This window comes from Canis lupus, chromosome 4, assembly GCF_003254725.2.
Source record: "Canis lupus dingo isolate Sandy chromosome 4, ASM325472v2, whole genome shotgun sequence".
In the NCBI taxonomy this organism is placed as follows: domain Eukaryota; kingdom Metazoa; phylum Chordata; class Mammalia; order Carnivora; family Canidae; genus Canis; species Canis lupus.
The window spans coordinates 35,139,158-35,152,332 of record NC_064246.1 but is presented as its reverse complement, the minus strand read 5'-3'; the positions used below and the strand labels follow the sequence as shown (position 1 = coordinate 35,152,332).

The 13,175-nt window shown below is 66.0% G+C and overlaps 1 protein-coding gene across 6 annotated transcripts; it reads left to right on the top strand.

Annotated features, from left to right (window-relative positions):
• Window positions 1-1,773: 1,773 nt before the first annotated feature.
• Window positions 1,774-10,213, top strand: LOC112651495 (synaptotagmin-15). 6 transcript variants are annotated; one of them, XM_025434770.3, is made up of 7 exons: window positions 1,774-1,896; window positions 2,438-2,615; window positions 2,991-3,133; window positions 4,124-4,419; window positions 5,691-5,861; window positions 6,579-6,699; window positions 7,533-8,227. In XM_025434770.3, exons 1-7 carry the CDS (start codon window positions 1,890-1,892, stop codon window positions 8,123-8,125), a joined length of 1,509 nt encoding a protein of 502 aa, XP_025290555.1. In that variant the 5' UTR covers window positions 1,774-1,889; the 3' UTR covers window positions 8,126-8,227. The 6 variants fall into 6 exon arrangements, with proteins under 6 accessions (XP_025290555.1, XP_025290556.1, XP_025290557.1 ...); XM_025434771.3 differs by having other exon boundaries at window positions 1,778-1,896; window positions 2,443-2,615; XM_025434772.3 differs by lacking the exons at window positions 1,774-1,896; window positions 2,438-2,615 and adding an exon at window positions 8,504-10,213 and having other exon boundaries at window positions 2,627-3,133; window positions 7,533-7,712.
• The last annotated feature ends 2,962 nt before the right edge of the window (window positions 10,214-13,175 follow it).

The following is a 13,175-nucleotide window of genomic DNA, read 5'->3' as shown; positions in this document are numbered from 1 at the left end:
CGGCAGGAGAAGCGATCTCCCCGACACCTGCCCTCATCTTGCAGGAGAGGGAACCAGGGTCTGCGCTCAGTGGGCCGCGGTGTGAGGGCAAAGGCCCAGCCACTGGTCTCCAGGCCCAGCCGAGAGCTTGCGGGGGCCTGCGATGCGGAAGCGGGGGGGTGGGGGCAGCGCACCCTGGGGTGCAAGCCCTCCAGCCCCGGCCCGGATGCTGCGCCCAGTAAGACACGGCTCCCTGCCTTCATGAAGCCCCATCAGCTGGGGAGGGAGACGCGGGGTCACACAGGCACTGGGTGCGGCAGAGGGGTGGCAGCGGGGTCCTGCAGGGTGAGCCTGGAGGACAGCTGGGGGTGGGAGCTGAACATGAGGAACAGAGAGGAAGTGGGTGCGGTGTTGGGGTTAGAGATGCCGGCCGGGCCGGAGAAGGTGGTGGTGAGGGCGTTGGCCTGGAGGGAAGCTGCCAGGAGCAGGGGGAGTGGGGGGGCTGTGACAGAGCAGCCAGCAGGCCTGGGAGCTCAGCAGGAGGCTGGGGCGGCCACAGGCACCCTTTGGGCAGAAGCACCCACTCGCGCAGCCGGGGGCTAGCCAGGGGCTGGGGTGGGCCTCGTGGGGGGTCCCCGACACTGGTTGCGTGGGCCTTGCTTGCTGCCCGTCCAGGTGGGGGCTCCCTGAGCGCCTCAAGCAGCAGGAGGGAGGATGTGAACCCCCCCGGAGGCTGCACGGACGGGGGGTTCCAACAGCGCCCCCGTCCTGCCTCGGCCCTGGGACCCGGTAACCTCGCCCAGCAATGGGAACCCCGCAGGCCCGAGCCCCCTCTCCTAGGCATCACCAGCCCAGCGCGAGCAAAGGTCCGAGCCCCAGGCCCTCCAGACCCTGCAGCCAGCGCAGTGGGTGCCAGGGGAACGGCTGGTACAGGGGCCGCCTGGCCTCCTGGCAGCCCGGGGTGCAGAGGACAGACAGGCCCTACTGGGTACACACGAAGGGACCCCCTTCACCCGACCGCCCAGGGAGGACCCCCCAGGGCACCACCCATCCCACCTGCGCCCTGCCAGCCCAGTGGGCTCCGCGCCTTGTCCACTCAGCCTCCTCCGTGGGGGGCCAGGTACGGGGGCCAGGTGAGCGGGGCCGACTCGGGCTTGGGACGCGGCCCTCAGAACTGTCAGACAGGCCGACCCACCCCACACACGTCCATTCCTTTCGGTCCCACCTACGACGCGGCCCCAAGTCTCACATGCTTCCAGCGGTGCCCCCAGGGATGCTGTGCCGTGTCCCAAGGGGGTGCATGTCCTCCCCTGGGCGCCGCCAGAGCCCGCAGAGGAGCGGGAGGCCCTGCCCCAGCCTCGTCACCCGGCGCCGCCCCTGCGCCCCGGCAGGAATCCGCACTGTGCCGGGGCTGCGGGTGCCCGGGGGACGCAGCGCTGCCAAGTCACATGGTGCACATAGCCTCCCCCCAAGGCCTGGTCACCATCCTGACCCTTTCAGCCCAGAGGGCCCTAACCCCACCAGACACTGTGCGGGTGCTAAAGGTCACGGTCCCAAGCGGCACAGCTGGCGAGGGTGGAGCCCAGCGGAACCAGGTTGGGGGCCGGGAGCCTGGGGCACCAGCCTGGTGGGGGAGGGCGGGGGGGGCAGGTGCAGGCCCTTCCATCAGATGCTGCCGCGACCGCCTTCGCCCGACCCTCCCTCCCTACCCTGCACCCCCACCTCCCTCCCCGTGCTCTCCACACCCCGACCTCTCTTCCGGCATCCGCCCACCTCCCCCACCCCCTGCTGGACGAGCGGGGCCTGGTCGGGTGGAGCTGGCTGGCTCCTGGCCTGCACCGCCCCCAACGGCCCTTAAAAGCCTGCCCCAGGGCTGAAGGCACGGAGACCTGAACGCTGCCAACAGCCCCATGGCCGGTAAGCCCCCCACCCTCGCCCCCAGCGGGCGTCAGGCCCCCCCCGGCCCCCCCCAGGCCGCACTTGCCCAGCAGCCCGAGCCGAACCCTGGCCAGGTCCCCGCAGGTCCCGGCCCCGCAGTGCAGGGGGTCCCGTCGGGGTCGCGTCGCCCCTCCCGCCTGCACCCTCTCCCACCTCCCCGAGGGCTGAGGAAGGGATGGGCCTTCAGAGAGGTTACGGACCCCAAACAGTCCAGCGTCCCAGCAGCTGCCCCACCCCAGGCGCGTCCCTCGTGCCTCCTGGGGCGTCTGATGCCCACACTGGGCTACCCCAGCCCGACCCGGATGCAAAGCTCGGGGAGGCTACGCGGGAGCACGAGGAAAAGGTCTTTTCCAGCCAGAAGCCCAGGTTCAGGGCCAGCGGCTTTCCCAAGCCTGCTGTGGGGGGGGGGGGGTCCAGGGGTCTGCCCAGGGGCTGGGTGCTGTGGGAGCCCTGCCCCCAGCGTGAGGGTGAGGCTGGCGTGGCCTCCCCGCAAGGATATCCTGGCAGCCTCTGTCCCCAGAGCAGGTGGCCCTGATGGCCGGGGGCCTTGCTGGGGGGCTGCTGCTGCTGCTGCTGCTGCTCTGCGGGAGCTGCCGCCTGTGGAAGAAGCTTCGTGACGCGCCCGCCTACGAGGAGCTGCCGGGGACCCCGTCTGCCCACAGCCTCCGGGGGCCCGGGGGGCGCAGGCCCGGGGGCAGGTGAGGCAGGAGCCGAGGGGGCCGGGCACGGGCTGGCAGGGATCTGTTGTGGGGCAGCCCTCGGCCCGCCATGAGGGAACCCCGGGACCGTCACCACCGGCGGCGGGGCAGGCGTCGCAGGCTCATGTGCCAGATGAGGAAATGGGCGCAGAGGACACGCGGGGCCGGGGAGCAGTACTCACAAGCGCCAGAACAGGCATTAGAGTCGGGCCCGGCGGCAGCAGGCGGCATTGGCTTCGCAGGCGGGGTGACGGGGCTGAGGGGGTCCCGGGAGACGGTGCTCTCGCCTCCTCCGCTCCTGCTTCCTCTTCTTCCCCTGTGGGCCAAGCACACCGAGGCCACCAACATGCATGTCCTCTCCCTGCCTCGGGACAGGCCACCAGATGTGCCATTTGTGGTGCCCCCTTCCCTCCAAGACCAAGACCGGGGGCCCCTGCGTAGTGGACGGTGGGCACAGGCCCCATGGGACCCCTGCCTCGCCCTGGAGCTCCAGCCCCACACCTCGGGCGGCATCGCTGGTGAGTGCTCCCGCCAGAGCCCGTCCCAGGCCAGGGCCCGTCCAGGCCGCGTCGGGGGCACCCATTGGCCTCCACGGCCAGCAGCCCTCACCACCAGTCACCAGCTGTGTGGGCAAAGCCCCAGGACTGCGATGCCTGGGGAAAGCCCACAGCACTGGCGCCTGCTGGCAGGACCTGGGCAGTGACTTCCCCCCCAGGTTGGACCCCGGGAGTGAAACAGCGCGGGGGGGTGGGGGGAGGGCTCCTCTGGGTCTCAGCAGGAAAGCCACGTCCCCGGGAGCCTAGTGCTCCGGGCAGGGCCTTCTGCTTTCCGCCCCCCGGAAAGAGCTGCCCAGGGAGCACTTGGGGGACTTGGGTTTACCGGGTGCCGCAGCAGCCCCAGCTCGGGCGTCTGAGGGGGAAGGGACCGCACCCCATCTTACTCGACCTCAGAGCTGAGCCGGGCCTTGTCAAGGTCTCAGGGCGGTGAGCAGCGCATCAGGGCGTGGGCCGCATGTGGGCTCTGTGCTAGGCTGCAAGGCTGCCTGACGCAGGGGGCACAGCCTCCGCCACCCCCGTGCTCGGACGCCAGGCCCCCTCCCCAGGACCACGCTGGCACCGCTGACCCTTCTAATTGGAAGGGGAGGAAGAGGCAAAACTTTGTCACTGACACCCCCCAGACACAGTGGGCAGGAGCCAGGCCAGGTGCTGGGCACCACGTCCCCCCACCCCAGCCCCAAGCAGGCCCTGACCTTAGGGGCAGTGGGCAAATGCGTACTGGGGACCCCGGGGGGTCTCAGGGGGCAGCAGGCCTGGACAGGGCATGCCTTAGTGCTGGCAGGTTTCCTGGGGGAGCTGCACTGGAGACAGGGCTGTGTTCAGTGGGAGGAGGGCTGGGGGGTGCGGCCCAGAGAGGGCTGCCCACTGGAAGCTCAGCCAAGGAGAGACGGGTGGGGGGCCCTGGGCTGCCGTCCCCTCCCCCCCGGCAGACCACGTGGCCCTGTGTCGCAGGAGAGGTAAGCACGGTGGGGACCATCAACCCGGAGCTGTACAGGGTCCCAGAGGACAGGAGTGAGAATGACTTCCCCGAGGGCTGCCTGGGGCGGCTGTGGTTCTCCGTGGAATACCGGCAGGAAGCCGAGCGGCTACTGGTGGGTTTGATCAAGGCGCGGAGGCTGCGCGCCCCCTCGGAGGCCTGCAGCCCTCTGGTGAAGCTGCACCTGCTGCCCGACGAGCGGCGCTTCCTCCAGTCCAAGACCAAGCGCAAGACCTCCAACCCGCAGTTCAATGAGCACTTCGTCTTCCAGGTAGGACGTCTGGAGCAGGGGGCTGGCCTCCGGGGATGGGGAGCGGACGCTGCACAGGTGGGCCCTGGCCTCCCGGGCTGGGCGGGGAGGGGACGCTGTGCAGGTGGACCCCACCACGTCCCCTGAGGCCCCAGGCACCAGGGCTCCGCTTTATCCCGCCGCCAAGTTGGGACGACAGCCCTGAGCCTCCCGTCTCTCCGCTGGGGAGACGGGAGGGAGGTGTGGGGAGAGGCCCGTGCTCCTCCCGGCCATCCTTGGAGCGCCTCCTGAATGCATGCCAGGTGCAGGCAGCTCCGGCCCTGGGGGGGGTGGGGGGGTGCTCCTGGCCAGGTTCCCGAGGTAGGCAGAGGGCGAGCCCCACCGGGGTCCGCAGCAGGCGGTGCCCTGGCTGCCCGAGCACAGGCCGGCTCAGGGCCGAGGTGCCGAGGCCACGGGGTCTGGGAGCCCGAGCAGGTGACTGGGGCCCTGACGAGAACCAGCCCTCAGGAGCCACCGTGGTCGAGCAGTGGTCAAGCCGCGCTGGCCAGGGGCGGAGAGGTCTGTGCGCGGCGGAAGTGTGCTCCTGAGAGTGCGGCCCTGATCCTCGCACCCTTCTGGGGCTGGGGGCGGGGGCTGGAGCCAAAGGCCTGGCAGGGGCCCAGGCAGCAGGACTCACAAGTGACCCCGGTCTTCCCGCTCCATGAGGATCAAGGCCCGCAGACCCACACGGCTCTGCGTCCTGCTCACGGACGGGCTCCCGTCCACTCACGACTCCCCGCCCGGTCGCAGCCCCACTGGCTCCGCTCGTGCTTGGGGGCAGGGGCAGCCGAGGGGGGACGCGGGGAAGTCCGTGCTCACCAACCATCTCCCAAAGACCAGACGCTGCGATTAGGGTTTTCCAACTCAGAGAGTAGGAATTGTGTCCCCTTTCCAGGTGAGGAGACGAGGCCCAGAGGGAGACCCGGGGCACCCAGCTTGGGGCAGGGTGTGGGACGTCGTGCTGTGACGGAAGGCCAGGTGCCGGGAGGTGCATCTCCTCATGGGCGAGGGGCGTCCTGTGTCTCAGTGAGGCCCCGGGGGCGGGGAGGGGGCTGGTCGTCAGCCGCACCGTGCAGGCTCCTGCATCCCCGGGGGACCAGCGCCTGCCAGGAAGGGTGCCCTGCGGGTGGCGCCTGGCTGCAGGGAGCGCAAGTCCCTGGCTGCCACCTCTCCGCACAAGCTCCTGTGTCCGCAGCCGCAGCCGCCCACCGGTCTCTGCACCCACCCGGGGCCCAGACCCTCCCGTCCCCCAGGTGTCCAGCCAGAGCGTCACCCAGAGGGTCCTCAGATTTTCCGTGTACCACATGGACAAGCAGAGGAAGCACCAGCTCCTGGGCCAGGTGTTCTTCCCCCTGAAGCACGAGGCCCTGGCAGGTGACCCCCCGCACGTCGTCTGCAGAGACCTGGAGCCCGAGAGCCTAGAGGTACCGATGGCGGTGGCCCGGCGCGTGTCATGTGTCACACTACCGAGGGCAGCCAGCAGTCTGGCCCTGCAGCCGCTGCAGCATCAGCCCTCGGCACACGGCCTGAGGCCCCTGCAGGGGGGACCGCGGGACCAGGGCCTGGGCCGGAGCTGCGGGGGGGGGGGGGGGGGGCGGAGCCACTCCTGGGCCCCCAGGGCCCCCTGAGCTGCCTTGGCCCTGGAGACCAGATCCCCTGGGGCACCTGGAAAATCCACACTTAAATTCCCATCCACAACCGACACCTGCGACAGGTGACACCCCAAATGGGCCAGCCATGAGAAGTACTTACCCTCTATCCTCCTGGCCCCCAAGAGGACCCGGGCCGCTTTCAAGAGGCTTCGGGATCCCCGAGCCTGGAGTTTGAACCCTCAGCTCTGCTCCTCACTACTGTGTGATCTCAGCCCCTTCCGCTGACCAGACCTCAGTTTCCCCAAGTATAAAATGACAGGGGTTTAAAAGAGAAAATGGGGTGCAAATGCCTGACTGCTCAGACCAGGGGGGGAGGTAGTGTGGCCCCCTCAGCACCTGCTGGGTGACGGGGTGCCCTCGGACCAGGGGGAGGTAGCGGGGCCCCTCCAGCACCTGCTGAGTGACTGGGTGCCCTTGGACCAGGAGGAGGTAGTGGGGCCCCCCCAGCACCTCCTGGGTGACCAGGTGCCCTCCCCCGGGCCCCTGCAGCCTCCCTCCGAGTTCGGGGACCTGCAGTTCTGTCTCAGCTACAACGCCTGCCTGAGTCGCCTGACGGTCATCGTGCTACGAGCCAAGGGCCTCCGGCTGCAGGGGGACACGAGCTCCGTCAGTGAGTGTCCTTCTGGGGCAGCTACTGTCCTGTAGCCGGGACCCTCCCTCTGCACACGGCCTGGCTCGGAGCCTCACTGTCCCCCGTGGACGCCTGTAATGCGAGGCCACTCCATCACCCTGCACCCACGACTGTCCCCCGGGACCTCCACCAGGACCCCACGGGCCCAGGCCAGGTCGGCCCTCCCTTCCCCCCCGCAGGGTCTTGGCTCCTGGGACGGTGCTGTCCGTCCTCCTCCGCGTCTGTCCTTCCATGAAGGATGCGTGGTCCTCCAGCGCCAGACCCCTCCGCCCCCCCAAGGGTTCCCTGAACACGAGGCGTCCCAGCAGCCTTGCTCCCTGGAGGCCGGGACCTGGAGGAGTGAGGCCCTGCTCTGGCTCAGTGAACGTCCTGCCTGAGGGGCCCCCGGGGGGAGGGGGGACTGCCGGCCACCTGTGTGTTCGTGGTCACTGCAGCAACTTGTTCTTGAACCTCCCTGTGGATCCACACCCTCTGCGAGCACCACCCCTAGAAACTTGTCCCCTGAAGGCGAAGGCGCTCAGGGGGCCACAGGGAGGCAGGGCACGCAGCGGGTGGGCTGGGCGTGGTGCCCCGGGAGCCCCAGAGCCTTTGGGGGACAGAGGAAGGAAAAGGGGGGGCCGCATGCTTCCTCGGGCGTAGGACCACACACACACACACACCGTTTCTTCGGGTCACCGCCTCGGGCCACAGCGGCCATGAGTGATGGGGTCCTGGCGCCCAGGGTGCGCCCGCCGCCCAGCCAGCCCCCAGCTGCCCCAGCCAGACCCCAGTAGCCCCCCGCCCCCGCCCAGCCCGGTCCGCACCGCCCCCAGGTGTATGGGTCCAAGTGTCCCTGAGGAAGCAGCACACGGTGGTCAAGAGCAAGAGGACATCGGCCGTGCGGGGCTCCGACTGCCCCGTGTACAGCGAGACCTTGAGCTTCCACGCGCCCCCCGCTGAGCTGGACGCGGCCAGCCTCAGCCTGACAGTGCTGCAGGGCGCGGGAGCCCACGGTAAGGCAGCCCCACCCGGGACCCGGGCACACGGCGCGCCCCACACGGTGCACCCCACTCAGGCTGGGCCTGGCCCGAGGACACAGAGCGCCTGGTGCCTCGGGGACCCGCGCAGCCTGGTCCGTGGGTCTCGCAGCAGCGGGGCCTCCCCGGGGCACCCGAGCCACCCATCCCCGGGCAAAGCCACCGACAGTGGGGGAGGTGCCACCACCGGGACCAGTGCCGCGGCCGCTGTGTGCCCCACCAGCGACCGTCCTAGACTGGGCCAGGGTCAGGACGAGGGTTGGGGTGCCCTCTGGCCCCCAGGGTCCTCACTAGGCCCTTCTGCACCCTGCGTGTGGCGGGAGGCGCTGGCCAAGGATCCCGGCCACGCGGGGCTGCCCCTGCGCTGGCCCGTGTCCCTCCCGCTGTGACACCCGCCGCCCTGCCGGGCTCCCCCCGGGGCTCCTGCCACCGCGTCCCGCTCCTGCCTGGGGGGCGCTTGCTGCGGCCTGTGGGGGAGGGGCGGGCGCCAGGTGGGGGCCTGGGGCCCAGAGCTGACCCACCCCCCCAGGCAGCCGGCAGCTGGGCCGCGTGGTGGTGGGCCCCCGCATGTTCGCGCGGGGCAGGCCGCGGGAGCACTGGGACCAGATGCTCGGCGCACCAGGGGAGCTGGTGAGGCACTGGCACGCACTGGGCCACGAGGTGGAGGAGCCCTGAGCCCGGGACCTGCGGTGGCGCCGGGAGCACCCCCACTCCGCACCCCGCACCCCAGGAGCACCCCTACCCTCCACCCCGCCCCCCGTGCCTAGGCCTGGAAGCCGACACCAGAGGGGACACGAAGCCGCAGCTGCTCCCCAGCTGCTCCCCACGAAGCCGCCCGGCGCCCCCCACACCCCCCTGATCCCAGAGCCCCGGCGGGGCCACCCCGGCAGCACCTCAGGTCAGCAGAGGGGCCTCAGCAGCCACCCAGGACACCCCAGCCCTGGGGTCATCCATCAGCATCGCGGCGGCTGCGCAGGACAAAGGTCCTCAGGGACTCGCCCGTGGGCTCCGCATCCGCCCGTTGTACAGGTGTCCCCGGGCCCTGTGGTCTCCCGGCGACAGCACTTAGCCCATGTGGCTCACTTCGGAGGGAGCGGTGACAGCACGTGGCCACAGCACAGCCGTGACTGGACCCGGCAACCACTGGCCGGACGGTGACCGATGACCCACGACCGCCTCGGGCAAGCGTGCACATTCCATGAGGCTCGTCACCGCCTCCCCGTGACGCTGGACTCAAGGTGATGGGCATCAATGCACCAGTCACCGTCACCTGCTGGGGGCCTTGCTGTGGTCGTGAGCCGGACAAATGAATCCTGGGTCTCCCGGCGGCGGGTAAAGTCAGGATTGTCACGCTCTGTGCCTCTTGCACTTTGTGTCCGATCCCTGTCACGGCTGAAGGTGGCCTCACTCGGCAGAGGGCGCGCACCCTCCCACGGAGCGCACACCACGGCCACCCCACGGCTTCACCCTGTCCCCACGCGTGATGGCTCCACGCCCCCATCCCCTGTGTGTCACGGCTCCACCCTGTCCCCACGTGTGACGTCTCCATGCCCCCGTCCCCTGTGTGTCGTGGCTCCACCCTGTCCCCGTGACCCACGGCTCCACCCTGTTCCCACATGTCACAGCTCCACGCCCTCATCCCCCACGTGTCATGGCTCCACCCTGTCCCCACGTGTCACGGGCCCACCCTGTCCCCACACGTCACAGCTCCACCCTGTCTCCACGTGTCACAGCTCCACGCCCCCATCCCCCACATGTCACGGCTCCACCCTGTCCCCATGCATCACAGCTCCACCCTGTCCCCACATGTCACATCTCCGTGCCCCCATCCCCCACGTCACAACTCCACGCCCCTGTCCCCCACGGCACGGCTCCGCACCCCATGCCCCACGTGTCTCAGCTCCATGCCCCTGTCCCCCACGTGTCTTGGCTCCACGCCCCTGTCCCCACGTTTCATGGCTCGCACACTCGTGCCGTCTTTGAGCAAGCCCCTCCGCCAGGCCTGCTTCCATGTCCCCAGGGCCTGAGCCAACAGGCACCAGCCGCACCCGCATGTCAGGGGGATGTGGCACCTGCCACTGGCCCTGCTGGTGGGTCAAGCATCCCCCGTGCAGGACACAGTGAATGTGTGTGTCTGACTCACAGCTGAAGACTCTCAGCTGCAGGAGGCTGTCGCACTGGGCCCTGCGGGAGGGGTCGGAGGGGGGCCGGCGGCAGCTGGGTGTCTGCAGTCGGGGTCAGGGCAGGACATAACTGGAGGGGGCGAGTGGGGCTGCCTCGGTCCTGCCCACCGGGCGCCTCCGGAGGGAAGCCCTTCGCCTTTGCACAAAGCATTTGGAAGGAGCTGGTCAGCAGCCACGCCAACAAGTGCTAGTGTGTGGTGGGATTCTCATGGAGTAAATACACCCGTTTGGGGGCCGTCTGATATCCCTACAACTTTGCATCTTCAATCCATTAACATGGTATATCCCTCCGTCTCCTCTGGTCGGTCTCTCTCTACCTCCAATTTTTAAGGATGCCGGTATCATTCATTTTTTGTTGTTTCGTTCGTTTCAATGTCATTTATTTTAATTCCACGTATATTTTACAGCAAGCAAGACATTACTATTATTACTATGTTCCATCAGGATTCACTTCTATTCACCCCCAGCGTCGTTCTTTCTTTTGCTTTCCCTTCTCTCCTGCGCCTCTGGGACTCTACTTGAGATCATTTTCCTCCTACTTGAAGAACTCTTTTTAGTATTTCTTTTAGTACAGATCCGCTCCCAGCAAATTTTCTTAGTTTTGTAGCAGAAACGTCTATTTCAAATTCATTTTTAAAGGATTTTGTCTTTGTTTTTGTGGAAATAGAATAGGCTGACAGTTTCTTTTCCATCAGTGGTTTAAAAATTACGTTCCTTGTCTTCTCCCTTCCCTCATTCCTGTCGACATGTGAATTATCTGTGCTGTTGTTTCTCCTCTGAAAGTAATGCATCTCCTTCTACTTCCCACACTTTGTGTTTTTTAATGTTTTATCCGTATCTTTGGTTTTCAGTAGTTGGAGTACGATGCACCTCCAGGCAATTTTCTTCTTACTTATCCACCCTGGGAGTAATAAATCCTCGGTTTGGGAAAATTCTCAGCCCGTATTTCTTCAGATGTGGTTTCTCTTCCCTTCTTCCTCTCCTCTGCTTCTGAGACTCCAATTACACGCTTGTTAGATCTTCCTGCAGCTCCCACAGGACTCCAGCACCTGCAGTTTCCAGGCCCTACGTCTGTGCTTCGGCCCAGTCTTCATGTCGCCCTCCTCTGTTCCACTACATCTTCCTTCTGCGAAGTCTAACTGTATTAAGCTATATGCCAAGGCCTGCATTTCAATTACTGCATTTTTCCGTCCTAAGTTTCCACTTGCTGCTCTGTGATGAGCTCCAGCTCTCTCGTGCAGGGAGAGCTCTATTTTGCCAAACACACCTGATCAGCGGGTCAGTTTTATTGTGTATGTTTTCACCCTCGGGTCCTGTTACGTGGTGTGTTTGGTCACATATTGTCCGACGCTGACCATTATGATAAACGATAATGGCTCCAGGAGACAGTAGTCCTCCGGACACGGTTCACGGTGTCCTCTGGTTGACAGAATGAGGGGAGGTCACCTTGATCCAGTCTGGTAATGAACTAACTGGGGTCTGGGTTGCAGGATTTTTGCAGGGTTTTTTGTTGTGTGTTTTTTGGTGTTTTTAGAGAAAGTGTGAGTGTGGGGTGGGAGTGACAGGGGGGAGGGAGACAGGAATCTTTTCCTTTGTGAAGATTTTCTTTATTTGACAGAGAGGGCGAGAGTGCAAGCAGGGGGAGAGGGAGAAGTGGGCTCCTCCATGGAGCAGGGAGCCGGATGAGGGACTCGATCCCACGGCCTGAGATCATGACCTGAGCCAAAGTCAAGAGTTGGATGCTCTACCGACTGAGCCACCTGGTGCCCCTGGTTGTAGTTTTTGTGAGGCTACATGATCACCCCCAGGTATCCCCCATTTCTAGGGTGTAGTGTTTCAAGGACACCATTTGGATCACCCGAGGAGGCTCTGGTGTGATGACTGGGCTCCTCTTCCTTGATAGGTCCTGGAAGTCCAGTTTTTATATCCCCAGTGTCATGCTATTGTCACAAAAAGAAAGGAAAGGAAAGGAAAGAAAGAAAAAAAAAAAAAAAGCCCCGCCGTCGTCCAGGGGCTTTCTGCATAGATTGATTCAGGTTCATAAACCCAGCAAATGCCTCAAAGGGAAAGAGTCCTCCGTGCCTGAATCCCCTTCTGTCTACTCTCCAGCTGACACCCCACTCCTTAACCCCCGGCCCCGTGTCTGTCCCGTGTCTGTCCCGCTGCAGACACCGGGCCGCCGCCCTGCGGCCTCTCAGCCACGGCCTCTGCCCCGAAGCCCAGCCTCTGAATGGAAATCAGTCCTTCCTGGAGGGACGGGTCCACGGACGTCAGGCCACCTCCGCGTGCTTTCCCTCTCTTGAGAGCACGGCCTGTCGAACGCCTGTCGAGTTAGCAGCTGCCAGGAGCTTCGAGAGATTTTCTGTATCCCCTTCAGCTTCCCCAGTCGTTCCCCGGCCTGAATGTCAGCCCAGCTCACACAGAAAAGTCATTCTTTTCTCAGAATCCCCAGAAAAAGAGTCCCCTCTTGGCAAAGACCGAGAACCACACGATCCTGGGAAGGCTGGTGACCCCAAAAGGAGGAGGGTCGCTCGTTTGCCACAATTGTGCATAACAAGCAATCACGCCACCTCGGGTTGTGCAGAACGAGCATCTCCTTGCCCCGGCTGCAGCAGGCTGGGCGTGAGCCCCGGGTTGGGGTGCAGCTGCTTCAGGTCCCCGCCAGGCCCACTCCAGTTCGTCCTCCTGCCACAGGCCCGGGAGCGGGGGCCCCTCTGGGAGAAGGCCGACCTTCTGCTGCTGCCAGGCTTTATGTAATAGCCCCTCGGCCGAGGACACTGTGTGGCCAAGGTCAAAGTCGGGGGGGGGCGGGCGGTGTGCAGGGAGCCCAGGTGCCGTTTCCGAGAGGAACTGCAGCTGTGCCGCGGCCACAGCTTGAGGGCGGGGTGGGGGTGGCGGTGGCGGGACGCCCCAGCGCAGGCACCTGCTGCCCGTGGCACCTGCTCCGCGGGGCCTGCTCCGTGCTGGCCCTCAGGCCTTTCCCATTGCCCATTGCCCACTGCCCACTGGGGCCGTCCGCCCGGACCCAATGCAGAGTCGCACTGGCCCAAGGGTCAGGGTCAAAGGCAGAAGGCGGCGCGTCACCCTCCTTCCACCCCTCATCTCCACCTGTCACCTCTCACGGGGTGCTCACCTTGGAGCACGCCCATCGTCCGTCGTCCGCCGGAGCGTCTGCCAATGAGGATTTCCAGACGATGCAATAAAGGCCTTTAAAGTGGATGGGGAGGTGCCGCCCTCCCCTCGCCAGGAGAACCCC

Coding starts and splice junctions, on each gene's coding strand:
- LOC112651495 (XM_025434769.3), top strand. CDS start 2,686: ATGAGGGAACCCCGGGACCGTCACCACCGGCGGCGGGGCAGGCGTCGC. Junction 4,420..5,690: donor ATGAGCACTTCGTCTTCCAG/GTAGGACGTCTG, acceptor CCCGTCCCCCAG/GTGTCCAGCCAGAGCGTCAC. Junction 5,862..6,578: donor TGGAGCCCGAGAGCCTAGAG/GTACCGATGGCG, acceptor GGGCCCCTGCAG/CCTCCCTCCGAGTTCGGGGA.